This window comes from Salvelinus namaycush, chromosome 17 (assembly GCF_016432855.1).
Source record: "Salvelinus namaycush isolate Seneca chromosome 17, SaNama_1.0, whole genome shotgun sequence".
Lineage (NCBI taxonomy): Eukaryota > Metazoa > Chordata > Actinopteri > Salmoniformes > Salmonidae > Salvelinus > Salvelinus namaycush.
In genome coordinates, this window is record NC_052323.1 from 23,703,729 (window position 1) to 23,731,705 (window position 27,977).

At 43.0% G+C, this 27,977-nt stretch overlaps 2 protein-coding genes across 3 annotated transcripts; one reads left to right on the forward strand and one right to left on the reverse strand.

The window, feature by feature from the left end:
* The first annotated feature begins 166 nt into the window (after positions 1–166).
* immt (inner membrane protein, mitochondrial (mitofilin)) lies at positions 167–20,202 on the forward strand. 2 transcript variants are annotated; one of them, XM_039012481.1, is made up of 14 exons: positions 167–369; positions 1,241–1,314; positions 1,583–1,769; positions 1,953–2,097; positions 3,143–3,265; positions 5,356–5,469; positions 5,746–5,879; positions 8,090–8,193; positions 16,420–16,555; positions 17,515–17,644; positions 17,953–18,176; positions 18,368–18,499; positions 18,751–18,880; positions 18,979–20,202. In XM_039012481.1, the coding sequence occupies exons 1-14, from the start codon at positions 328–330 to the stop codon at positions 19,584–19,586; spliced, it is 2,283 nt and encodes a 760-aa protein (XP_038868409.1). In that variant the 5' UTR covers positions 167–327; the 3' UTR covers positions 19,587–20,202. The 2 variants fall into 2 exon arrangements, with proteins under 2 accessions (XP_038868409.1, XP_038868410.1); XM_039012482.1 differs by having other exon boundaries at positions 17,956–18,176.
* ptcd3 (pentatricopeptide repeat domain 3) lies at positions 20,165–27,943 on the reverse strand. The gene is made up of 24 exons (XM_039012483.1): positions 27,825–27,943; positions 27,560–27,612; positions 27,399–27,438; positions 27,261–27,306; positions 27,098–27,166; positions 26,894–26,998; positions 26,681–26,804; positions 26,437–26,540; positions 25,796–25,875; positions 25,609–25,696; positions 25,455–25,515; positions 25,171–25,253; positions 24,897–25,041; positions 24,741–24,791; positions 22,960–23,049; positions 22,811–22,839; positions 22,612–22,718; positions 22,414–22,492; positions 22,230–22,320; positions 21,239–21,324; positions 20,976–21,124; positions 20,841–20,882; positions 20,597–20,755; positions 20,165–20,506 (listed from the first exon to the last, which is right to left on the reverse strand). Exons 1-24 carry the CDS (start codon positions 27,911–27,913, stop codon positions 20,461–20,463), a joined length of 2,016 nt encoding a protein of 671 aa, XP_038868411.1. The 5' UTR covers positions 27,914–27,943; the 3' UTR covers positions 20,165–20,460.
* Between the last annotated feature and the right edge of the window lie 34 nt (positions 27,944–27,977).

Below are 27,977 nucleotides of genomic sequence, written 5' to 3' on the forward strand. Positions count from 1 at the left end.
TTGAGTGCTTCCAAACAAGCTTCCGCCATTTTACAGGAGTCAAAGTAGTCAACTGGGTGGAGATTCCTATGGGTTGTAAAACCGCAATGGTGCTGCCCATGCTGTCACGTAGGCCATAATGACACAGATATAAAAATTAGGCCTCTATCTATCTCTATGGGCGTACCCGTTGCGCATGCGCAACCCTTCGGCTGTGTGTCACCCTCGGTGAAAAAGTGTTTGGAAGTATCTCGTGTGTTTTAATGCTTGAGATTGACAGTTTTTGTCATGCTTTGCTGAATTGAAACAGTTTGTCATAAATAACGAAGAAAGGGAGTACCGACAACAATGCTGCGTGTCTGCTTGAAAGGGGCAAATTCTGCAGCGCGGGTAAGTATCACTGTGTTCTAAATGGAATATCTAGCTAGCTAGCATGCTAGCCGAGCGGTCATTCAGTGACCCAGAGACCGGGCCTACACCACTGTGCTTGTTGTTGGGAGAAATAAACAGTTTACGTCTTCAGACATGTTTTACAACCTCTCATCACAACATATAGTGTACGGAAAGGTGGGAATTCAATGTCATAACAAAGTTTCATGTTAAATGCCTTCATTGAAAGAAAGCTGCGCTAAACTTAGGCTACTGAACGTAACTTGACGCAAATCTTGTAATTTCATGCAAATCACGTAATTACGTAGTGGAAAGAGGCGTATTTCTATTGATTGACTGCACTGCCTTCCGAATAAAACAAAGACTGGAGAGTGACACGAGCGTGCACCAATGCACACCGTAGAATTGGAGGCGGGGCTCGGTGGTTGTATGATACATTTTTATATTAATGTTGTGTACATGTGCGATAACGCAAATGTTGTAGTCAAGTTGTTTTGCTACACACGTTCATGTATCTAATGTGTAGGGGAAATGCTGTCTCTGCTACTGATTCCTAGCACAATCAGTTTCATTTCAACTAGCTACGTGAAAAAGAAAGGACAAATGCACATTCATATCAAGGGGACATGACCTTGGCAAATTCTTAGTTCATAGAATGACCTGAAGAAATTGGCTTTTGTTTGTGGAAATGTTTCCATTGCAGAATTGCACACATGTAATAACTGATTAATGCGCTTTTCTTGTCAGCTATCCTATTCCAATGAATTTTAATAGAACAAGTGCTGGTGTATTTTGTATAGGTCCCATAATAGACATGTGGTGCTCCTGTGGATAGTGCGTGTATATGCTGATCTTCTTCTCCTTTCCATAGAAATGCCTGTGTGGGAATGGTGTCCCCCTTCACCCCCTCCAGCAATGTCGTAGCTACACTTCAGGAGGCTCAGGGTAGGTGACTTGTCTCCTGCTGAGTTACTTAAGTGGCCAAATGCTACATTGAGCTGTTTATGTTAATTGATAGAGCAGCTACCTTACTGTCCTTGACCCGTGCTTGTAAATAAATCAATTAAAGAGAGGAAGGAGTAAGTTACTCTAAAGCTGCACACAAGCACTAAAGCCATTATCAATGTGATATTCCCTTATATCATTCTGATTGGCCGCTGCTTTGTTTGCTTTCTTGTGTGTTTGAATATCTTAACTCTGACTGTACTTGCAGGTCTTCTGCAGGAAAGATTGTAGCTGCCAGTGTCCTCACTGTAGGTGGAGGAGTTGGTGGCACAATTCTATATGCCAATTGGGATCCCAAATTCAGGGCCAATGTTGAGAAATCCATACCATACTCAGATCAAGTGTTTGGACTGGCTCTCGGCCCAGCACCACCTCCACCTGTTATAAATAAACCAGTAAGTCAAATAACCTGTGTTCTAGAGCACATTTTGAGGAGTCATAGTTTGTCATTCGTGTCATTACATTTTACTTAGTCTGTTGTCAAACACAAGCTAGCTCATCTAACAAAAGAACCACATACAGATGTTCACATTCAATTCAATCTTCCCTGACACTATTATTCTATTACTGTCCTGAAGAGAAAGGTTGAACCTGTTCAGATTTCCTCCATGTCTGAAGTGTGGAAAGACTCGAAGCAGCCAAAGGCCAAAGAGGTTGAGAAGAAAGCAGAGCAGCCAGATGCTGAGGGACCCCCTGCTCCAGCACCTCAGGAGACCCTAGAGGGTGAGTTACAGCTGTGCCTGAGAGAGCTGACGTACTTCATGCTCTATGAGGTGTTGAAAAAAATATTATCTTGTGAGTCAAGTACTAAGAACGTTGGCACGCCATTGTTTTTAAGACTATTCAATTAAGAGGGATCAGGTGCTTAATGTGAATATCATCCATTAGCCGTTGCATGCTTCTGGAATCAAATTTTTCACAACAAACCCATGTCTTCTCTCTGTTGTCGAACTGATAGGATCTAATGAAATTGTGTTGTGTACTTGGGATGGTTTACTTCATTGTTCTTACAAATACAAATTGACTTGAACTGTTAAGTTTTCTTGCTATTGTCGATGCATGATTAGACACTTTTCAGGTTAGCAAAGAGTTATCCTCTAAATCACTGAACAGTGCATAATCGCATCATATTTTATCCCTTTAAATCTATTTATCCGATATATAATCTTAGTTTTCCCCTCAAATCGGTATCTCCTTGGAGAGTAAGTCATTAATTTACTCTTGATTTTCTTTGTTAGCTAATTGTTCAATATCTTGACATGTGGCAAGTTTCTTAATTAGCTGATGGCTTTACCAAGGTGGTCATTATACCTCTGCAGAACTTACAATGTTATTTAGCTAGGTTAACCATTTTTCGTTTAAGGGCCTTGAGTCTGTCTGTGGTGTTGATAAAATTGGGATCCCAGCAAACCAGTGAAGGACTTGACTGTTGATAGGAACTGAGTATTTCATCTCAACTAAATGAGTCTTCCGTACTAAAGTAGAGGAATGTGATGCAGGTCACATGTCTGCTGTGGGTTTTGAGAAGACCAGTTGACGATCAGGTGACACATCTAGTCCGTCAGTGTAAATCACTGGAGTGAGAGAATGGGTATCTGCCTGTGTTACTTTAGAGGTTTGCCTTCTTATCTACAGCTATGCTATGAGTCAGTATTGCTGCTGTGTTCTTGAGTGTGACAGTTCCACATGTCCTGTTGGTTACCATAACACGGCCTTGCCAAGAAGACCAGTCAGTCCACTGATGTTGAGCTCCACTGTGTTGTTGCAGAAGCTTCTGCTCAAGTGGCACAAATCCTTTCAGCCATCGGCGAGGTGCCCTCTGTGCCAGCCCCTGGAACCCACGAGGCAGAGGCCGTGCCACCCCCAGCCGCCCTCGAGGGGGTCCCGGCAGGTCAGAACCGGGTGGATACAGCCTCCCCTGCATGGGTGCATGGCGCTCTCTCTTTCACTAATATAAGGGGTCCTAGGGTGCATGGCTCCATGCTCTATGCCTGTTCTTCTCTAATACTTGTTTTTCCTTCCTGTTCATTATTCTCCTGGTGATTTGTATTTGCCATCTCACCCTTTCACCTCTGTTTACTGTACACCTCTGCATAAAGACTCTTCATGCTGTCCACTTCCAGCCTCTAAACTAATCACTACCCCTCACAAAACCCTTAATCCTAGATTGCACTAGCTTGTAAAGCATATGATATGTATCTGTGTTACTCTGCAATTTATTTGTATTTAGAGGTTATATGTTGTGGATAAGTGAGTTGTTCATGTTAGTGGGTATTTTACTATACCTGTTCATGCCATACTACAGTCGTGGCCAAAAGTTTAGAGAATTACACAAATATTAATTTTCACAACGTCTGCTGCCTCAGTGTCTTTAGATATTTTTGTCAGATGTTACTATGGAATACTGAGGTATAATTAAAGGCATTTCATAAGTGTCAAAGGCTTTTATTGACAATTGCATGAAGTTGATGCAAAAAGTCAATATTTGCAGTGTTGACCCTTCTTTTTCAAGACCTCTGCAATCCGCCCTGGCATGCTGTCATTTAACTTCTGGGCCACATCCTGACTGATGGTAGCCCATTCTTGCATAATCAATGCTTGGAGTTTGTCAGAATTTGTGGGTTTTGTTTGTCCACCCGCCTCTTGAGGATTGACCACAAGTTCTCAATGGGATTAAGGTCTGGGGAGTTTCCTGGCCATGGACCCAAAATATCGATGTTTTGTTCCCCGAGCCACTTAGTTATCACTTTTGCCTAATGGCAAGGTGCTCCATCATGCTGGAAAAGGCATTGTTCGTCACCAAACTGTTCCTGGATGGTTGGGAGAAGTTGCTCTCGGAGGATGTGTTGGTACCATTCATTATTCATGGCTGTGTTCTTAGGCAAAATTGTGAGTGAGCCCATTCCCTTGGCTGAGAAGCAACCCCACATATGAATGCTTTACTGTTGGCATGACACAGGACTGATGGTAGCGCTCACCTTGTTTTCTCCGGACAAGCTTTTTTCCGGATGCCCCAAACAATCGGAAAGGGGATTCATCAGAGAAAATTACTTTACCCCAGTCCTCAGCAGTCCAATCCCTGTACCTTTTGCAGAATATCAGTCTGTCCCTGATGTTTTTCCTGGAGAGAAGTGGCTTCTTTGCTGCCCTTCTTGACACCAGGCCATCCTCCAAAAGTCTTCGCCTCACTGTGCGTGCAGATGCACTCAAACCTGCCTGCTGCCATTCCTGAGCAAGCTCTGTACTGGTGGTGCTACGATCCCGCAGCTGAATCAACTTTAGGAGACGGTCCTGGCGCTTGCTGGACTTTCTTGTGCGCCCTGAAGCCTTCTTCACAACAATTGAACCGCTCTCCTTGAAGTTCTTGATGATCCGATAAATGGTTGATTTAGGTGCAATCTTACTGGCAGCAATATCCTTGCCTGTGAAGCCCTTTTTGTGCAAAGCAATGATGACGGCACGTGTTTCCTTGCAGGTAACCATGGATGACAGAGAAAGAACAATGATTCCAAGCACCACCCTCCTTTTGAAGCTTCCAGTCTGTTATTTGAACTCAATCAGCATGACAGAGTGATCTCCAGCCTTGTCCTCGTCAATACTCACACCTGTGTTAACGAGAGAATCACTGACATGATGTTAGCTGGTCCTTTTGTGGCAGGGCTGAAATGCAGTGGAAATGTTTTTGGGGGATTCAGTTCATTTGCATGGCAAAGAGGGACTTTGCAATTAATTGCAATTCATCTGATCACTCTTCATAACATTCTGGAGTATATGCAAATTGCCATCATACAAACTGAGGCAGCAGACTTTGGGAAAATGAATATTTGTGTCATTCTCAACTTTTGGCCACAACTGTACAGTGTAATCTGTAGTAGCAGGTAAGCGCTACATGTATGTGTGAATGGAATGTAGGGCATGTGTTTTTGTGGCCATGATTTTGTCTGCAGAGCAAAATGTACTGAGTGTTCTGTATCCCCCTAGCGGCAGCAAAATGTACTGAGTGTGAACATGAGCCTGCAGTGAAGGAGCGTCCTGAGGGTGAAGTGGCTGCCCGTCTTGCTGAGCAGGATAAGGCTGAGCAGGACCTCCTGACATGTAGGTGTCTCATCTTTCCCTGTCACCTTTTGCTATTAGTTATGGAGCCTGTTACACCGTAACAACATACATTTACTCTGGCTTAAAGCATTATATACAATGAAGACAAATGCAATACATGAGTCAATGAGTACAGTGGACGCATGGTTTTTTTCAGCAGATTGCCATTGATGCATGGTCTTGTTACATTATGGAGTGCAGGTTTGACATGGGGATTGCTTAGATGGCATCATGATTGACTAACAAGGTAACCAGGCTGTGTGTGTACTGTTGCAGCTCTGTCATCCAATCTGGAAGATGCTCTGGGCAGCACAGCCAAGGTGACCCTGCAGGCCATCGGTGCTCAGGAGGCAGCTCTGCAGGCCATTGCCCAGCACACCCGCCAACTGAGAGAGGCCATGGAGGCTGAGGTGAGGAAGGGACATATCTTCAAAAACAACCCAAACTGGAGAGATTTTTCAAATGTTTTTAGCCTCATATTACATCCACGTTCTGTTGTGAATGTTTGTTTTGTGACCCTCAAACTGAAGAAGGCCTCCGCGTCTGAGGAGAGGAAGGGACACGGGTACACATTCTGAAAAAGTGTAACCCATACTATTGTGATTTCCTAATTAAATCCTTTTGTAGATGTTTGTATTGTTAGGTATCGGAGGCCAGGGAGGGGGCTGAGGTGAGGGGGGGGGGGGGGTGGACATATTCTCAAGTGTGAAAAGGGGAGTTCTGCTAGCTATTCACGTCTAGCAGTTTTTCATTACATTAAAATTAAAATTAAAAAATTAAAATTTGCAATTATATTTTTTCACATTTTGCAATAGCGATATGAGTTGCTATGTTGCAAAACGCTTGGGTGAACTCTTGGAATATAGTGCTGTTGGGCATGACAAAGAGAGCACGCCGCAGGGATGAGTTATTTTCCATCCCAACATGCCTCCCCCAGTCCCTATCAGAATGGGGCATTGCACAAACGAGATGCTGCAGTAGATCTGGACCACCACAACTCGCACCTCCTATTTTCAGAGAATAAGATCAAGAGAATAAATCTTCTTAGGGATCTGCGTCCCGTCAATGGGACAGTTGTAAATCATGCAGCGCCTTGTGTCACGATCACAGATTTTAGAGAAACAACAAATGTCGGTACATAGAAGTGTCTTATATCGGCTGAAAGCTTAAATTCTTGTAAATATAACTGCACTGACCAATTTACAGTAGCTATTATGGCTATAAAAAAATGCCACGCTATTGTTTGAAGAGCACTAACAACAAAACACTTTTTTTCACCGCAATAGGTTTGATAAATTCACCTCTGAAGGTGAAATGTGTACTTCTGAAATCTTGCTCTAATTTATCATCCAAAGGGTCTGAGATAACATGAAGTGTCGTTTTGTTAGATACAATCCCTTTTCATATTCTAAAAAGGTCCATATAGCATGCACGATCGTTTTTGTATTTCCACACGTTTCATTTTCTAAGAAAGGAATCTATGAAAATCTTACCCTAATTGTTGTTTCAACCGTTCAAATCACATTCGTATGCATTCCTCAGAGATCCTAGAACTTAACCAGAATTCACTATATCATTAGGGGTGTAGTATATCCTATAGGACACCACATTTGGTCAGAGAGCGACACTTTCATGGCACGCCGATGACGCGGGCTGTCTCCACTTGATCGACTGTAACTTTGTCAGATAAGCACCAATCAGGGTCAAACTAAGCTAACTAGATAGCCAATGAGTTGGGCTTTACGGGAGTATCCAGAAACCCTGTATCTGTGGCAAAATGTAGCTGCTAACCTTGTGCGACAGTATGCCTTTTCCTTTTGGACAAGAATTATAAGAATATGGAGAGTTATGAAAACTGGGTGTTTTGCAAATGTTGAACTTATAATATGACTAATACTGGAAAAGCTGAATCAAAGTCCAAGTATACATATTTGACGATATTCTTGCAGAAAAATGTAATGTAAATGTCTCCTTCACGATTTCCCCAAATGTACCTGGGTGACTTCACACTAAATGTCATGTAAGTTGCACATACTTCAAGTTATCTGTCTGAAACTTTGCACATACACTGCTGCCATCTTGTGGACACCATCAGAATTAGAAGCAGTGATGGCTAGATTTGGGACCTTTCTGTTGCATTTCAAAGATGGTGGTAGAAAAATAAAAATACAAGTTTTTCTTCTACCAGATCTATTATGTTATATTCTCCTACATTCACATTTCCACATACTTCAGTGCTTTCTTTCAAATGGTACCAAGAATATGCATATCCTTGCATCAAGGGACTGAGCTACAGGCAGTTAGATTTGGGTATGTAATTTTAGGTGAAAATTGAAAATAATGGGGCTATCCCTAAGAACAAATGTTATCATACAAAACACGTATGTTTATTGGAAAGCAGCAGCATTTTCTTTACGCTCTGCATCATGTTTGGAAAGATATGTAGTGTGTGTGCATGCAGAGTGAGTATTGCAGTCTCTTGCAATATGGCTATTTCCATATAATATTGCTGATATGGATAATGTGCATAAATGTGATTTTAATAATTAAATATATTGCCCAGCCCTAATCCAAACAAATTTCTATTGTGAATCATTCATGATGTGAATTTGTTCTTTAGGCACCCCCTGATAAGAAGTCTACCCAGTGGAGAGTCCTGGAAGATGCACTGAGTGAACGCAGCCGATCAGTAGACGAGGCTGGAGCAGCCGTCCTCAAGGCCAAGTAAGAGCCGCTTGATAATTTATTAACGTTATGTTGTGGTCACCAGTATACACTACTTTATTTTGTTTCAGCCGATTTGGTGATATAAAGTTTGAAGTGGTGTATTTACTATTTTATGCTCACTAAAATGAACTTATAGTAAAAAAGAAAAAAAAGAGATGTATATCTCAATAATTGTTGTTGATGCCGAAAAGGCTTTCAACCGGCTTTAATGGCATTTCCTATTCAAAATTTTGGAAGCTTTCAACTTTCCAGCTGAAATGAATTGTATAAAAAAAAATATAACTGTCCTAAAGCAAAAATATACACTCATGATGCATTTTCTGATTAAATTGTTTTAGGAATGGGCACAAGAATGTCCCCTCTCCCCCTTCTTGTTTGCACTGGCAATTGAACCGCTTGCATAAATAATTAGACAGGACCAAACGTAAGAGGTATTGGTAAACATGAATATAAACTAAATTTATTTGCAGTTCTCCTCCTGTACCTGACCAATATTGAAAACTCAATGCCCCCTAAAAATATTTTCAGGATAACCTAAAATCTCAGGATATAACATGCACGTGGAAAAAATGAAATGATGGCTATAAGAAAAAGAATAACTCATGATCTACAGTGGACCACAAAAAAATCTAAGATACTAACAGTGGGTTGCACCAGCATGGTTTAAATTAATCTAGGTTTTGTAAATCTAGGTTTATTAATCAGATGTGTTGCACCACTTAGATTTACTTATCCAGATTAAACATTATGATTAACGGTTTTAGACTGATTAGTGACTTGTTACACCAAAATGAGGTATTTCGTGAGCTGAAACAAAGTAGCTAGCCTACTTGACAAATGAGGCCACAAAGTTGCTGTTCCTTGATTAAAATAATAACAATGTAACGTTAGAACTCCTGCAACTCCATCTGAAAGGTTCTCATGAGTTGGCTGATTTGAAATAAAAACTGTGATTTGCCAGTACTAGACAGAAAATACATTTGTTAGCTATTGTAGCTAGCTAGTTTATAAACCAAGCTAGCTAGCGTACAATATTATTTGTCATTTATTTAATGATATTTAGCAATTAATTATTTGTCCGCTAGCCACCTGATCATGGCATGTCAAAGGTAAAAGATTCTCCGCTAATGAAAAACTATTGTCGGAGCTGATGGAGTAATTCAGTAACGTACTGGAGGATAAAAAGACAGACCACACGACTGTCAAGAAGAAGGAAGACACCTGGTCCATTTTATGCAACAAATGTAATGGATCGACACCGATTTAAAGAGGACACAAATCAGATGAAAGCGTGCTGGAAAAAATGTAAAACTAAAAAGGGTGTGGCAAAGGAGAGGCTGGGGCTATTTCAGACCGGAGCTGGAGGGGGGCCTCCGTCCAAGGGCAGTGATCCTATCGCCCAGAAGACATGCGAGATTCCCCAGCAGTTTGCCCCTCTCCATAACCCCTATGATGACGACGGAGAACTTGGCCCACCAATATTTGGTAAGCATAAATAACTGGTAAATATCAATGCCTATAACGCACGTATAAACAACCTTAATGCTACTTCACTACAATGTTACCGTTATCAGGTCCGTTACAGCATGTTGCTTAACATCATCATTCGTACCAAGGCTGGGCATATAAACTTCAATTCAATTGTTGCACAAAATGGGCATGTAAATAGCCTACTAATAGTGAGTTAATTATCATATAACTCAACAGGATTCAACCTGTCTCCATTCTGAGGAACTCGTTTTGGACTCTCCACTGTAGATATGCTGTCATTTTATCAGTTAACCCACTTCATATGGCAGTTTAGAATTAATCTCCAATCTAAGTTTATATATATTTTTTTTTATTCATTGAGCAACAGGCTTAAAATTAAAGTGAGAACTTAACTTAAATGAAATCCTTCCTCTAATCTAACTAGGATTCATTTAAAACTAGGTTTAGAAATTGGTGCAACAAGATTAATAGATAAACCTTGATTTAACCCAGTTTAAGAGTTAATCCATGTTGGTGCAACTCACCATTATGATGCTTAATAAGTGACAACAAATATATAAATATGTTATCCCGTTACTCAACAATATGAAAGCAGATCTAATTAAATGGAAAAATAGACTAAACCTCTACAAAGGCATGGCTCCCCAAATGTTTAAATGTTTATTCTCTGTAATACCAATTACCCAACCAAAGACTTTCTTTAAAAAAAGTATACTCGGTCATAACATACTTTTTATATGGGCAAATAAAACTCATAAAATAAAAAGGTACGTTTTACATCTTCCTAAGTCAGAGGGTGGTTTTAACCTCCAGACTAGGAATTGTATCAACTTGCCACCCAAGGCTTTTACTTGCGACAGTTCAATGCACTCAAGAGCAACAATGGGTACATATTGAAGATGCGCATGCTCATACCCAGATTTTTTTTACTTGTCTATTTTCAAAGGATAAATCTAAGAACATTAACTTCATAGTTAAGGACACTAAACAATATTTAAGAAAATTAATTGTATTCTACAAGAACTATCACTCCCTAAAAACACAATCCTATGGAACAATCCTTGGATAGCTTTTCAGAATTCACAGATAAACTGGTACATGGGGAAAACTAAAGGCATAGTAACCATAAATTACTTGTTAATAGGAAATGCATTTGTTGCCATGATACAATTTTAAAAAGCAATTTTAGACTGACCAAATGTAGATATTTTCAAGAAATTGTTTTGAAATATTTTGGATATCAGAGCAATCTTGAGGGAACCCAATTTGAGTAAGAAAGGGATATTCATATGATAGGTAAGATATACAAAACCTTGCAGAGAGCCTATCCAACTGACAATCTCTTAGAACCAACTTTAAAATAACTGTTGGCACAAGATTGAGGGAATGTTCAAGCAAAGCTATCAATTAGTTAATGAAAATGTAAGCTTAATCCAGTATAAACAAATGTATTTATTACACAAGACCATTCACATTCTACAGCACAACAGCAGTCTTATCTTAAGTGTAAAACTAACAATGACTCAGTAATCCATGCCTTCTGGGAATGCTATAAAGTCATTAAGTTATGGGCAGAGTTAGAAAGTTGACTGTCAGAAGTATTGCTATGTAAATGTACTTTTAATCCGTCTGTCTGCATATATCAAATTGTATTTGTCACATGTGCCGAATACAACAGATGTAGACCTTACAGTGTAATGCTTACTTACAAACCCCTAACCAACAATGCTCTAACACTTTTTTTTCCTGAACTTATTAAGTAGAGAATAAAAGTTACAAATATTTAAACAGCAGCAGTAACATAACAAGCGAGGCTAAACACAAGGGGTGCCGGTATGGAGTCTGTGCAGGGGTGCCGGTTAGTTGAGTTAATATGTACATGTAGGTAGAGTTAGTGACTATGCATAGATTATATACAGAGTAGCAGCAGTGTCAGAGGGGTCATGGCATATGAGGGTGCAGTGTGATGGACAATACTTTCCTCGTCGTTCATCTTGAAAAAACGTATACTTAAGTTGGAAATTAACCGATCCTCCATCGTTAACACTATAGATAAAGCATTTGAGCTTTCCATATGTTGAAAGTACGTGGGTGACGGAGAGAAACAAAATGGTGCAGTTTGAGGCCATGTGGAGGAGAGTGATGCTGTAGATTGGGGGTGTGAGCAGGTAGGGTCTGGGCATGGGTGATGTTGTGGATGTTTGTTTGTGTGCGCCTGTATGTGGATGTATTGTTAAAAAATATCATACACACAGTACTGTGCAAAAGTTTTAGGCAAGTGTGAAAAAATGCTGTAAAGTAAGAATGCTTTCAAAAATAGACATGTTAATTAATAGATTATATTTATCAATTAACTAATGGAAGATGGCGCCGACGGAGATGGTTGCTTCGAGTTCTTAGGAAGTTATGCATAAAAAAAAAATAAAAAAAATAAATGTATTCTTACATTGTTACCCCAGTAAATCATATTACATGTAGCCGGGAAGAACTATTGGATATAAGAGCAACGTCAACTTACCAACATTATGACCAGGAATACAACTTTCCCGAAGCGGCTCCTCTGTTTGGACCACCACCCAGGACAATGGATCTAATTCCAGAAGCCGACAAAACAACGGCGCCGCAGACGGAGTGGTCTCCTGGTCAGGCGCCGTAGACGTGCACATCGCCCACCGCTCCCGAGTGTACTCCTTGCCAATGTCCAGTCTCTTGACAACAAGGTAGATTAAATTAGAGCAAGGGTTGCCTTCCAGAGAGACATCAGAGATTGTAACATTCTCTGTTTCACGGAAACATGGCTCTCTTGGGATATGTTGTCAGAATCGGTTCAGCCACCGGGCTTCGCCATGTATCGCGCCGACAGAGATAAACACCTCTCTGGGAGGAGGAAGGGCGGGGGTGTATGCTTCATGATTAATGGTGTAATCATAATATACCGGAACTCAAGTCCTTCTCACCCGACCTAGAATTCCTTACAATCAAATCCTGGCCATTTTACCAACCAAGAATTCTTGTTAGTTATAGTCACAGCTGTGTACATTTCCCCCTCAAGCAGATACCAAGACGGCCCTCAAGGAACTTCATTTGACTCTATGTAAACTGGAAACCATATATCCTGAGGCTGCATTTATTGTAGCTGGGGATTTTAACAAAGCAAATTTGAGAACAAGGCTACCTAAATTCTATCAGCATATTGATTGCACTACGCGCAGGGGTAATACACTCGATCACTGCTACTCAAGCTTCCGCGATGCATACAAGGCCCTCCCTTCGGCAAATCCGACCACGACTCTATCTTGCTCCTACCGTCTTTTAGGCAGAAACTCAAACAGGATGTACCCGTGACTAGAACCATTCTACACTGTCTGACCTATCGGAATCCATACTTCAAGATTGTTGTGACCACGCGGAATGGAATATGTTCCGGTCAGCCTCGGAGAACAACATCGACCTATACGCTGACTCGGTGAGTGAGATTATAAAGAAATGCATTGGAGATGATGTACCTACACTGACTATTAAAACCTACCCTAACCAGAAACCGTCACGCTTCCAGACAAACTAAACACCTTCTTTGCCCACTTTGAGGATAATACAGTACCACTGTCGTGGTCCGCTAACAAGGACTGCACCACCCCCATCTCCTTCTCCGTGACCGACGTGAGTAAAATTAACCCTCACAGGGCTGCTGGCCCAGACGGCATCCCTAGCCGCGTTCTCAGAGCATGCGCAGACTAGCTGGCTGGTGTGTTTACGGACATATTCAATCGCTCCCTGTCCCCACATGCTTCAAGATGGCTACCATTGTTCCTGTACCCAAGAGGGTGAAGTTAACTGAACTAAATGACTACTGCCCTGTAGCACTCACTTCTGTCATCATGAAGTGCTTTGAGAGACTAGTCAAGGATCATATCCTCCACCTTACCAGCCACCCAAGATCCACTTCGGTTTGCATACCGCCTCAACAGGTCCACAGACGATGCAATTGCCATCACACTGCCCTATCCCATCTGGACAAAAGGAATACCTATGTAAGAATGCTGTTCATTGACTACAGCTCAGCATTCAACACTATAGTACCCTCCAAGCTCATCATCAAGCTGGAGGCCCTGGGTCTCAACCCCGCTCAGTGCAACTGGATCCTGGTCTATCTGACGGGCTGCCCCCAGTGGTGACGGTAGGAAACAACACCTCCACTTTGCTGACCCTCAACACTGGGGCCCCACAAGGGTGTATGCTCAGCCCCCTCCTGTACTCCCTTTTCACCCACGACTGCGTGGCCATGCACGCCTCCAACTCAATCATCAAGTTTGCAGACGACACAACAGTAGTGGGCTTGATTACCAACTACGAAGAGACAGCCTACAGGGAGGTGAGGGCACTCGGCGTATGGTGTCAGGAAAACAACCTCTCACTCAACGTCAACAAAGAAGATGATCGTGGGTTCAGGAAACAGCAGAGGGAGCACCCCCCTATCAACACCGAAGGGACAGCAGTGGAGAAAGTTTCAAGTTCCTCGGCATTCACATCACTGACAATCTGAAATGGTCCACCCACACAGACAGCGTGGTAAAGGCCAACCTCAGGAGGCTAAAGAAATTAGGCTTGTCACCTGAAACACTCACAAACTTTTACAGATGCACAATCGAGAGAATCTTGTTGGGCTGTATTACCGCCTGGTACGGCAACTGCACCGCCCTAAACCGCAAGGCTCTCCACAGGGTGGTGCGGTCTGCACAATGCATCACCGGGGGCAAACTACCTGCCCTCCACGACACCTACAGCACCCGATGTCACAGGAAGGCCAAAAAGAGCAAGGACAACAACCACCCGAGCCACTGCCAGTTCACACAGATATCGTCCAGCAGGCGAGGTCAGTACAGGTGCATCAAAGCTGGGACCAAGAGACAGAAGCGGTTTTTCAATCTCAATGCCATCAGACTGCTAAACAGGAATCACTAACTCAGAGGCTGCTGCCTACATTGAGACTCATATCACTGGCCACTTTAATAAATGGGTCACTTTAAACATTGCCACTTTAAATAATTAAACTTCAATATTTTACATATCTTACAGTATATACACGTGATATGAGTTGTATTTTATACCATCTACTGCATCTTGCCTATGCCGCTCGGCCATCACTCATCCATATACTTATATGTAGATATTCTCATTCACCCCTTTAGATTTGTGTATTAGGTAGTTGTTGGGGAATTGTTAGATATTACTGCACTGTATTTGAAATGCAAAGCGAGTGAACAGAAAAATCTAAATCAAATCCATATTTGGTGTGACCACCCTTTGCCTTCAAAACAGCATCTAATTCTTGTAGGCTATGTAGGCATATAGTCAGGTGTATGATTAAACAATTATACCAAACAGGTGCTAATGATCATCAATGCAATCATTAACTGAAACAGAAACTGCTGTGTAGGAGGAAAAAAACTGGGCGAGAACAGCCAAACTCAGCTAACAAGGTGAGGTTGCTGAAGACAGTTTACTCTCAAAAGTCATACACCACGGCAAGACTGTGCACAGCAACAAGACACAAGTTAATTATACTGCATCAGCAAGGTCTCTCCTAGGTAGAAATTTCAAGGCAGACGTGATTCCAGATGTGCTGTCTAAGCTCTTTTGAAGAAGCACAAAGAAACAGGCAATGTTGAGGACTGTAGACGCAGTGGTTGGTCAAGGAAACTTACGGCAGCAGATGAAACATCATGCTTACTTCCCTTCACAAACGGAAGATGTCCAGCAGTGCCATCAGCTCAGAATTGGCAGAAAACAGTGGGACCCTGGTACACCCATCTACTGTCCGGAGAAGTCTGGTCAGAGGTGGCCTTCATGGAAGACAAAAAGCCATACCTCCGACATGGTAACAAGGCCAAGCGACTCAACTATGCACAAAACACAGGAACTGGGGTGCAGAAAAATGGCAGCAGGTGCTCTGGACTGATGAGTCAAATATTTGGCTGTAGCAGAAGGCAGTTTGTTTGCTGACGGGCTGGAGAACGGTACACGTATGAGTGTCTGCCGTCAACAGTGAAGCATGGGGGAGGTTCCTTGCTAGTTTGGTGCTGCATTTCTGAAAATGGAGTTGAAGATTTGGTCAGAATTAATGGGTCTCCTCAATGCTGAGAAGAACAGGCAGATACTTATCCATCATGCAATACCATCAGGGAGGCATCTGATTTGCCCATAGTTCTTAATGACTTTCGCTGTATCTTCAGCGTAAAGAAGAACAAGGAGTCCTGGAAGTGATGGTATGGCCCCCACAGAGCCCTGATCTCAACATCGAGTCTGTCTGGGATTAGAAGAAGAGAGAGAGAGAAGCACCTGAAGCTGCCTAAATCCACAGAAGAACTGTGGTTAGTACTCAAAGATGTTTGGGCCAACCTACCTGCTGAGTTCCTTCAGAAACTGTGCAAGTGTTCCTAGAAGAATTTATGCTGTTTTGAAGGCAAAGTGGGGTCACACCAAATATTGATTTGATGTTGATTTTTCTTGTTAACTCACTTTGCATTTTGTTAATTGATACATCTAATCTATTAACATGTTTATTTTTGAAAGCATTCTTACTTTACAGCATTTTTTTCACACCTGCCTTAAACTTTTGCACAGTACTGTGTATATATTATACAACAGAACTAACTTTTAAAGCATCAATGACTCTGTGCTTGCTATGTTTGGCTTTGTGCAACGGATTAATTCTGTATCTCTGGTGTTTAGGGCTGAGCTGGACAAGCTGAGAGGAGTGATCAATGAAGCCAAGCATTTAAAGATTGCTGCAGCCCGGCCATCTATCCTTGCTGCAGAGGAGAACCTTCACAGCATGGTGGTAGATCTGGACAGCGTGGTGACCAGGGTAAACTGGCACTGTTTTATACTGTTAACACATGGGTTGCATCCCAACCTATTTCATATACTGAAGAAAGTATAAACGCAACATGGAAGTGTTGGTCCCATTTTTCATGAGATTCAATCAAAGATCCCTGAAATGTACCATGACCACAAAAAGCTTATTTCTCATATTTTGTGTACAAATTAGTTTACATCCCTGTTAGTGGGCATTTCTCCTTTGCCAAGATAATCCATGCACCTGACAGGTGTGGCATATCAAGAAGCTGATTAAACAGCATGATCATTACACAGGTGCACCTTGTGCTGGAGACAAGGCCCCTCTATGTGCAGTTTTATCACACAACACAATGCCGCAGATGTCTCAAGTTTTGAGGGAGCGTGCAATTTACATGCTGACTGCAGGAATGTCCACCAGAGCTGTTGCCAGCGAATTTAATTACTTTCTCTACCATAAGCCACCACCCAATGTCGTTTTTATAGAATTTGGCAGTACGTCCAACCGGCCTCACAACTACAGTAACCACGCCAGCCCAGGACCGCCACATCTGGCTTGTTCACCTGTGGGATCGTCTGGTGAGGGGGGGCTACTAAGGAGTATTTCTCTCTCTAGTAAAGCCCTTTTGTGGGGAAAAACTCATTCTGATTGGCTGGGCCTGGCTCTCCAGTGGCTGGGCCTGGCTCTCCAGTGGCTGGGCCTGGCTCTCCAGTGGCTGGGCCTGGCTCTCCAGTGGCTGGGCCTTCTATGAGCTGTAACTCAGTAAAATCTTTGAAATTGTTGCATTTTATGTTTTTTTCCCTGTGTGCATGTTTGTGTGTGTATATATATTAGTGCACCACTCGGGTGTTATTTTGGACACATACATGGAATGATAAATACTGTCTATCTCTTACGTCATACTCTGCATACTTGTCTTTCTGGTTAGATGTTTGTGTTTAACCTATCCTGATGCGTCGTTACTGCAGGTCCAGACAGCCCAGTCCGAGGCTAAGATTGTGTCCCAGTACAGCGAGCTGGTGAACGAGGCCAAGGCCCAGTTCCAGAAGGAGCTGAACAGCATCACTCCAGAGATCCAGGCCAACTGGAAGGGACTCAGTAAGTCAGCTTCACCCCTACATCTTACTCCCATTACCCACCCACATTTTAACAGTTCGACTTTGCTGTAAACCTTTGAAAAACTGTGCACAGCATCAATGACATGCTTAGGTTCAGTTAGTCTTTCTGCGATTCTTCGCCTCCTTGTCCAACCGTATTGGAGAAGGTCCAAGCCCCCCCCAATGAGTTTTGAGAAGAGAGGATGCAAGGAAAGATAACTGGTTTAGGCTATAACCATGAGGGGGGAGGGGGGGGGCACAGGATAAATCTGCTCTTAAATTCACGGACTGGCCTCGGCCGTCTCCCAGCAGGGAAGCTGACTCAAGATGACCTCAACTCCCTGATTGCCCATGCCCACCGACGCATCGACCAGCTGAACCGAGAGCTGGCTGAACAGAGGGTGAGGGAGCAGATCCACATCGACTCTGCCCTAGAGCAGCAGAAGCTGGAGGACAAGAAGGCCCTGGAGGTGGCTGTCTCCACCGCCCTGGAACACAACCGAGAACAGATGCGTCTGGAGCAGGAGAAGAAGGTGAGCTAAAGGGCCTTTATTTGTCTATTAACCAAATGATCCTAAGGTCTTTACCTCGTTATAGGGCAGCATTCATCTGTTTTGATGGATGGACTTTTCCTTTCCTCGCACAGTAGGTTGTAGCAATCAAGCTAAATGTTTGCTCTGTTGGACACATGAGTAGAATGAGACCCATCTGTGTCCATCACTAGGTAGAGGAGACTCGGGAGGTGATGGAGGCAGAGATGCGAACCCAGCTGCGTAGGCAGGCTGCAGCACACACAGACCACCTGCGTGACGTCCTCAAGGTACAGGAGCAGGAACTGCGCTCCGAGGCAGAGGAGGCAAGTATATCCATATTAAACATCCATCTACTGTGACGCCTACATAACCACAGCCTATCAAACATCCTTCATATTGAAATCCAGGAGATAAGTTTAGCCATCCAACAAGCCAATTGTTTATTCAGTGTTTTGAGTGCTTGTCACTGCTACAGCTGAACTACTTCCTGTTAATATTTAGCAATGCAAACATTAAGAACCCCTAAAATCCTATTTAATGGAAACTGAATGAACATGATTTTAATCGTCTCCAGATCCTGAACAGCTCGTTGATGGAGAAGGAGACAGAGTACCGTCGTCTGACACAGGACCAACTGGACAGCTTCACCCTGGATATGAATGCAGCTTATGCCAGGCTCAAGGGCATGGAGGAGGCCATTGACAGTGAGTGAGACACACGCTGCTGTGGTGGGTTCTGTACTTGTAACCTGTTGTGGTGGGTTCTGTATGAGATACTAAAGTGTAGTCATGTTACCCTACAGGTCATGTTATAGCAGAGGAGGAGGCCCGTAAGGCCCATCAGCTGTGGCTCTCAGTGGAGGCTCTGAACTACACTCTGAAGACTGCTGCCCTAAATGACCCCACCGAGCCCCTAGAGGGTGCCGTGCAGGCCATCAAGGAGAGCTGTGCTGAGGATGAGTTTGCCCAGGCCCTGGCCACTGCCTTGCCCTCCGAGTCACTCAGCCGCGGCGTCTACAGCGAGGCCTCTCTCCGCGCTCGCTTCTACGCCATCCGCCAGCTGGCCCGCCGCGTGGCCCTGATTGACGAGACCCGCAACAGCCTCTACCAGTACTTCCTATCCTACCTGCAGGCCACGCTGCTCTTTGAGAAGGCACAGGAGGCCCCCCCCGCCAAGCTGTCGGCCGAAGATCTCGACACGTTCAAGCTGCTCTCCTACGCTGCCTACAGCCTGGAGCATGGAGACCTGGAGTTGGCCGCCAAGCTTGTCAACCAGCTGAAGGGCGAGTCGCGCAGGGTGGCTCAGGACTGGCTCAAAGAGGCCCGGCTCACACTAGAAACGAAACAGGTGGTCAGCCTCCTGTCTGCATATGCCAATGCAGTGGGGTTGGGCACCACCATGGCGCCTTAGATCAGTCCAGGTCCATGACATGGGAGTGTCCCCATCTGCATCAACAGCAAGCTCTGCCCTCTCCATGAGGAATTAATTTATGAATAGAGGAAGTCTGTTTGAAGCACCACTATACCACTGAGGGGCGTATCCCAGAAATGTATTAAAACATGCCCTCTTTAGAACCTTCCCAAGCATCTACAAGAAAATGACTTACTGAGTAGTACTAATGCGTTTGATGTACCTATGGTGTCCTCAGCAGGTGTAATGTATGAGATCCCTCACTGGGTGTGCTGTTTACATCAGTGGTTCCCAACTCCAGTACCCCAACAGCACACGTTTGTTGTAACCCCAGACACTCACCTGAAAGCTTAACAAGTTGAATCAGGTGAGTTTGTCTGGGGCTACAACAAAATGTGTGCTGTTGAGGGGACTGGAGTTGGGAACCACTGGTTTAGATAGCTGGACCCTTGGTCCTGTAACTTCTCTCACTAGCCTTGTTCACTGTTTCAGATCACAATGTGTTTCTCACTTTGTTCAATTTGATCATGTTTTGTGCAGAATCAATTGTCATGCTATTTCCTCCCTGTTAATATTGGATATATCAATAAATTGTGGCTGAGTTAGTTGGTACATATTTATTGGTCTGTTGTACACTGTTAATCACATGACTTTCACATTCACTATATTTGTTGTAGCTAATGGTTTAGCTTAAAATGCATAGCCTCTGCATTTACAATGAATGAATTGTAGTACTGGAGTTGGCTACAAACATGTTACTGTTCAATTCATATTTTGCATGTCAACCTCTAGTGTGGCCATTCAGAATGGTATTGATGTCAGAGGTTTGGCTCAACCGGTAGATTAAGTCCTGTAATCTGTATTAGACTTCACATCACTTGCTGACTTCAGTTGAGACCTGCAGCTCGGACAGAATAGTCCTACATGGGAAAGGGAACAAGGACATAATTAGACATCTGGTGCCCAAAAGAGTTGATCGCACATGAAAAATAGAGACTACGTAGTCATACTTCTGTTCTTCAGAGAGCTCAAACTCCTGCAGTACCCTCTCAGCCAGTTTGGGGGTACTGGGGAGACAGAAGCTAGCTGAGATCTGTACCAGCTCCATGGCGTGCTGAGGGTCGTTGCGGCTCTTGATGCTGGCCAGGAACTCCTCCAACAGCTCCTCACTACGAGTACAGTTAATAGATGGGTCAGAACTAGGGTGCCTAGATAGTATTCACGTAGTGTAAACACCATGTAAAATAGACTTACGATGGAACTTTGTTTTTGGTCTTGAAGAGCTTCAACATATCCCTAGATTTAAAAGATAAGGATTTAAATACTTTGTTTCATGTCAATTGGCTCCAACTTAAGTACCCTGTGGCTTCGGTGTCCAGGTCTACTCACCATGCCTGCTGCTTCTTCTGGGCTGCCAGTAGGACGGAGGTGATGTTGGTCATGGCAGTGGCTGTCCACTCCAGAGCCATCCTGGCTCCTTGCCCCTGCTCATACAGGCTCCTAACATCCAGCGCACACACTGCAAAAGACTCCTGGATCTGCATGAATCCCAATAGATTGCAGTCAGAATACAAAGTAGATTACTATTTACAGTAAAAAATAAGTAATGGTAATTTATTTTCTAGCTAGGTGTCCGTCTCTCCATGCCTCACCTCAGGGCTGTGCTTGTCCCTGGCCATGAGTGACAGCAGCTCATCCACTAAATCGGACTTGTTGTCATGCCCCATCCGTCGGATGTCTGGAGTGGAGTGGGGGGAGGGGGGTAAAGCAGAGGTTGATTACAGGCCTTTACAATCTCTCCAACCTGTTTGTCAGACAATCCACATGTTGATTATTGTTTTGTATTTTTCATTCCACTACTATAACCATGTTTCCATCCACAGTTTTTATGCAAGTAAAGTCATATTGTATATATTTTTTAATCACGACAGCAACAGGAAGTTTCGGCATAATTTAATGAATGCAGACAATTGTGTAATCTTTGTCAGTTCAAATTAATTATGCAAGAAATGCCAGTGGAAACGGCTTTGCGCAAATATTGATAGAATAACATATCTAAGTAAATTTGGAGGCACACGATGACATGGTATGTGGTCCTCCCACTATGACTCGGGAAACCATGCAGTTTATTGGGCTACAGATTAAATAAATTATGAACTTCACAGGGTGGTGAAAGTGCAGTGTGATCTTGATGCTCCTTTCCAAAAAATATTGAGGGTGCTATTCTGGTGACATGATGATGGATGCTTGACTGCCATTTGACAAATTAAAATATTCTCGCTCATCCACAATAATAATCATCTCATGTAGGCCAGCCTACCCGCACTATCTACGAGCTGTTGGGTAGAGCGCAGTTGCCAAGATCAGAGTAAGCACATTTGCTATGTAACGCAACAGTGGTGACAAAAGTATCAGTAGAGTTGATCATGCGATTGAAACACAGTGAACTTTTATTCGGTACGTGAATATGTATATTTTGTTTGCTCTATGTTATCACACTGATTTTTAGTCCATTTGGTGGAAACATACCACTGGTGGGAAAATGTTCTTTATGCGGATTCTAGAATATTTGCATGAAAATCTGTCGCCAATTGGATGGAAACCTAGTTAATGAATCAGGCAGTACATTTACTTCCAACCCACCTTTCCATATCTGTGGGATCATGTCCAATCTGTTATCAGTGTCCAGTGCCTGGAGCAGATCTCTCATTCCTTGTGGATTGGGGTAATAGAGCTATGGAACAAAAAAGTTCAGAACATTAGTCTTAGAATGCATGTGAGAGTATGAATACAATGTAAATGTCAATGTTGCCATGTCAGTGCTTACAGAAGGAATCAGTTCTTTGTACCACTTCAGCACCACATCTATGTGTTCCATCATGCAGAGCAGGTTGAACATTCTGCCACTGAACAAACAACAAGAGGTCAGAGGTGACAGTGTATTGGCGCAAAACCACCAGCAATAAGGTGGAGAAATGCTACTCTCCGATGTTGATTTGCAAGCCTTTTTAGAAGGTTTACTCACTAATAGATACTCTGTTGGAAGGAATCTCCCAGCAGCCTCCAGTTCTCTCCCACACTGAGCAGGTCATGCACCCTGTACGCTGCCTCAATGTCCTTGGTATCCAGACACTGGGAACAGAAACAACTTCAGGTCTTAAACAGTCACCACAAACATACTGAAAAATTCAAAAACATACATAGATGTATTCTAGACTACTTACAATTCTCATGGCACTGGAGAAAAAGTTTACTGGGAGGAAAAATAAATTCAAAGCTACATTCAAAAATGGCATGAATCACTTGGTCAATGAAGTTATTGATATCTGGACCTCTACTATCGGCCTTTAAGATTGAAATGCTGCAGGCATACCATCATCTGGATCCTGAGCAACGAATGTCCTTCCTGCCACCTCAGTCATCACTTCCTGTAGGATATCAGTCTGCCCTTGGGAAGGAGACGCTAGACAGGACCGAGAGAAAAAGATAGTAACAGAAACATGGAACCACTCTCCCGCTAAAATACCACCACAAACCAATCAAGAAACTGTTTAATAGAAATCAAGACAAAATATCTACAGTACCTACTCATTCAAGGGTTTTTCTTTATACTATTTCTACATTCTAGAATAATAGTGAAGACATCAAAACTATGAAATAACACATATGGAATCATGTAGCAACCAAAAGAAAAGTGTTAAACAAATCAAAATATATTTTACATGAGATTCTTCAAAGTAGCCACTCCTTTCTATGATAACAGCTTTGCATCTTGGCAGTCTCAACCAGCTTCATGAGGTAGTCACCAGGAATGCATTTCAATTAACAGGTGTACCTTGTTAAAAGTTAATTTGAGGAATTGATTTTCTTCTTAATGCATTTGAGACAATCAGTTGTGTTGTGACAAGGTAGGGGTGGTATACAGAAGTTAGCCCTATTTGGTAAAAGACCAAGTCCATATTATTGCAAGAACAGCTCAAATAAGCAAAGAGAAATGACAGTCCATCATTACTTTAAGACATGAAGGTCAATCAATCCGGAAATTTCAAGAACTTTGAAAGTTTCTTCAAGTGCAGTCGCAAAAACCATCAAGCGCTATGACGAAACTGGCTCTCATGAGGACCGCCACAAGAAAGGAAGACCCAGAGTTACCTCTGCTGCTGAGGATAAGTTCATTAGAGTTTCCAGCCTCAGAAATGGCCAATTAACTGCACCTCAAATTGCAGCCCAAATAAATGCTTCACAGAGTTCAAGTAACAGGCCCATCAACATCAACTGTTCAGAGGAGACTGCGTGAATAAGGCCTTTATGGTCGAATTGCTGCAAAGAAACTACTACTGAAGGACACCTGTAAGAAGAGACTTGCTTGGGCCAAAAAACAAAAGCAATGGACATAAGACCGGTGGAAATCTATAATGTGGTCTGATGAGTCCAAATCTGAGATTTTTGGTTCCAACCGCTGTGTCTTTGTGAGACGCAGAGTAGGTGATCGGATGATCTCCGCATGTGTGGTTCCCACCGTGAAGCATTGAGGAAGTGGTGTGGTGGTGCTTTGCTGGTGACACTGTCTGTGATTTATTCAGAATTCAAGGCACACTTAACCAGCATAGCTACCACAGTATTCTGTAGCGATACACCATCCCATCTGGTTTGCTCTTAGTGGGACTATCAGTTGTTTTTCAACAGGATAATGACCCAAAACACACCCCCAGGCTGTGTAAGGGCTATTTGACCAAGGAGACTGATGGAGTGCTGCATCCGATGACCTGGCCTCCACAATCACCTGACCACAACCTAATTGAGATGGTTTGGGATGAGTTAGACTGCAGAGAGAAGGTAAAGCAACCAACAAGTGCTCAGCATATGTGGGAACTCCTTCAAGACTGTTGGAAAAGCATTCCTCATGAAGCTGGTTGAGAGAATGCCAAGAGTGTGCAAAGCTGTCATCAAGGCAAAGGGTGGCTACTTTGAGGAATCTAAAATATATTTTGATTTGTGTAATACTTTTGTGGTTACTACATGATTACATACGTGTTATTTCATAGTTGTGATGTCTTCACTATTATTCTATAATGTAGAAAATAGTAAAAATAAAGTAAAACCCTTGAATGAATAGGTGTGTCCAAACTTTTGACTGGTACTGTAGGTATTCACCTGCTTTGTAGAAAATGCCCAGAACATGGTCAAAAGAAGCCAAACTGGGTGCTAAAAGAAAATAAATAATCTGTTAGGACACTGCTATAATTCACATATACTGACATTCATTTCCTTCAGGAGTGTTACTGGTCAGTGATGCATTTTCCTACTCACCAATGCCCATAGCCTTCATCTCACTGAGCGTGTGCAGAGACTGAGCCCTGGCTAAGGAGCCACAGCGGCGAAGGGCCTTCAGCAAAGCATTAAACGTCAGCAGATTGGGCTTCACCTTCTGCTCATTCATCTGCTTTAGTAAGTCCTAAGAACCCAGGAAGGAGAAGAAAAAAAAGAGAAAGAGATATGGGCATGACATAAAAACAAAAAAACAGGGCAGTCCTTAGACAACAGGAAAAGGTTCTCCAGTATAAGTTTCTTCCTATACACTTACAACAATCAGGTCCCATTTCTCAGTGTACCTCTCCCGGACTTCTGGTGCCGCAGAGATCAGAGCATTGAAGGTGTGGACATCCGCTGGAGGTGGTAACGACAAGAAATGTTCCAATTCACACACCAAGTATTATCATCAGTAATCAGAATTGTAAATGGCAGACAGAGCGAGAGAGTGTTTTTCTCTCTCCCTCGTTGAATAATGAGAGTAGAAGACAAATTCAGTTGTTTGCATGGACAATAAAGTTGTATTGTATGGCATGTTGTCTTTGTAAATATACTCACCAGTCAGTCTGTTGTTCAGCATGTCTGTGTATGCGTTGAATGCCTTCACATGAGCTCCATACTGGGGATTTAATGCACACATTTAATCAGAAACACCTTAGAAGAAACAAACCGACTGTACAGAAAACATTGTCCAATTCAACATCTGACGTACCTTGACCATGCCTCTGATCAAAGCAGAGTATGCTCGTGTGTCACGTTCTGGAAGCAGGTTAAAGATCCTCTCTGCATTGTTGTTCTCCCTGCATGACGGGGTGATACGTTTATAGGATAGTGCATGTCAATAAAGGCATTACTTGCAGCGTTTTCTCTCGAAACGTAACGCCACTCAAACAACTCACCTCCAAACTATCCTCACTAGGTCGGAGGCTCTCCGCAGCCTCCCTTTCCTCCTCCGGCCCTCCTCCTGCGCCTCCTGAGCCTGAGGGAAATCCAACAGAGGTCCAGAGGTAAACAACACTGAGCTGTGACAGAAGAAATAGCTATAAAGTATAAACAACGGTGCCTCCCGAGTGGCGCAGTGGTAAGGCACTGCATAGCAGTGCTAGCTATGCCACTAGAGATTCTGGGTTCGAGTCCAGGCTCTGTCGCAGCCGGCTGCGACCGGGAGACCCTTGGGGAGGCGCACGATTGGCCCAGCATCGTCCGGTTTAGGCCGGCAGGGATGTCCTTGTCCCATCCAGCACTAGCGACTCCTGTGGCGGGCCGGGCGCAGTGCATGCTGACACGGTCGCCAGATTTTCCCTCCGACACATTGGTGCGGCTGGCTTCCGGGTTAAGTGGGCATTGTTTCAAGAAGCAGTGCAGCTTGGTTGGGTTTTGTTTCGGAGGATGCACGGCTCTCGACCTTCGCCTCTCCCAAGTCCGTACGGGAGTTGCAGCAATGAGACAAGACTAACTACCAATTGGATACCACAAAATTGTGGAGAAAAAGGGGTAAAAAAAAATGTAGTATAAAGAGGCCACATAAATAATATCCTACCACATCTTCTGCCTCTGGCTTGTCATCTTGCACAGGGTCACGGTCTCCATAGAGACAAATAAGGTCCAGCAGGTCATTAGAGGCATCAGTAGACACGGTGGTGCCTGCATAGAGAGAACGGGCAGACACTTACCAAACAAACATTTCTAATCGCAGTCTTATTGAACCCCCCATAATACACTCCCAATGTCAATTGTACTCTATAAATAATACATGACAATTAATAGAAATGTGGGTGACTTACCTGCCTGTAGCAGCTGATCGTACATGTCTACTGCAGCCTTCACCTTCCTCAGCATGATGCGCTCCAGCAGCGCTGCCTCACTCACTTCCTCAATACGCAGCTCCATGGTCTCTGGCATTAAGCACTGTAGGACAGACACACAGCAGTCTCAATTACCTATCTATCATCGTGCAGCTTTCCTAATTCAAAATAACACACTAGAATCAAACTTACTGGAATATGTGGTTCAGCAAAGTCTTTCTGGAAGAACTTGGGGTTTTTGTTGACAATGTGGTTAGCTGCCATTCTGCCAGACTCCTGGGAGAGGGAGTATAATTTCTGTAGATGACAAAAAAATAGAAGACAAAAAAAAAACATCAGTGCAAACTGTCTAAAAAGAAGCAGCACAGTTCCAAAAAAATCCTGTCCATTACTTACAAACTCTGCAGACGTCCTTGGAGTAAGATAAGGATCATCCTGGAACATGTAATGTGGTGCAGTGGGGTCCTGAAAATGATGGTTGTGCATTGTTTAGGCTATCATGGCCTACTACTACTACTTCTGTCAAAATATACATGGAAATGCAATGCAGACTTCTTACCCTGTTGACAGTGGATGCAAGAGCCTGCAGCACAGCCCATTTGCTCCTGTCAGAGCAAGAATGGTTATTATTCGTCACAATATCAAACAATTGTTAACTCGGTCTTGAGTGATTTCAAATAGATTGAAGACAACATACCATGTTTTCTTTTTGGGAATGACAATTGCCTCTGCAGACTCTGTAATAGTTAGAAAAAGAAGGATTCTACAATTAACACCATCTATGAAGTACATTATCCTGGTCTGGCTCTTTTTGCTTGAGATTCTTCTACTGGGTGCCATTCATTGATTTAAATGTACCTCTTTCAGTTGATGCATTTTGTTGACAAACGACTGCACTCCATCCAAAGTTTCTGAAATTAATGATGCATTAATCAATAATATAAACATATTTAGAATTAGGTTCATGAACATAGTTCGGTTGTGCATTGACAGCAGTTACTTATGTGACCTCATGTCAGTGACAAAGCAAATTATGATGATCTGCCTTGTCAGTCACCGGAACAAACACACAACCAATTCTTTAACAGCTGTCACTGCAATGTCAGCGTAAAGTAAAACTTACCTCCGAAGACAGAATTGTTCAAAATTACTTAGAAGAAAGCGACCATTCTTGTAAATGTAATGTCCTACGTGTTTACCGGGGGCCGCCATTTTGGAAACAACCCAGGGGGCTCATGGTAAGGAATTACGATTTACGTGTTCATAGGGGAGAGCT

Coding starts and splice junctions, on each gene's coding strand:
- immt (XM_039012481.1), top strand. CDS start 328: ATGCTGCGTGTCTGCTTGAAAGGGGCAAATTCTGCAGCGCGG. Junction 1,770..1,952: donor CACCTGTTATAAATAAACCA/GTAAGTCAAATA, acceptor ACTGTCCTGAAG/AGAAAGGTTGAACCTGTTCA. Junction 5,880..8,089: donor GAGAGGCCATGGAGGCTGAG/GTGAGGAAGGGA, acceptor TTTGTTCTTTAG/GCACCCCCTGATAAGAAGTC.
- ptcd3 (XM_039012483.1), bottom strand. CDS start 27,913: ATGGCGGCCCCCGGTAAACACGTAGGACATTACATTTACAAGAATGGT. Junction 25,254..25,454: donor GCTGAACAACAGACTGACTG/GTGAGTATATTT, acceptor TACCACCTCCAG/CGGATGTCCACACCTTCAAT. Junction 20,756..20,840: donor ACCAAAAACAAAGTTCCATC/GTAAGTCTATTT, acceptor CTGTACTCGTAG/TGAGGAGCTGTTGGAGGAGT.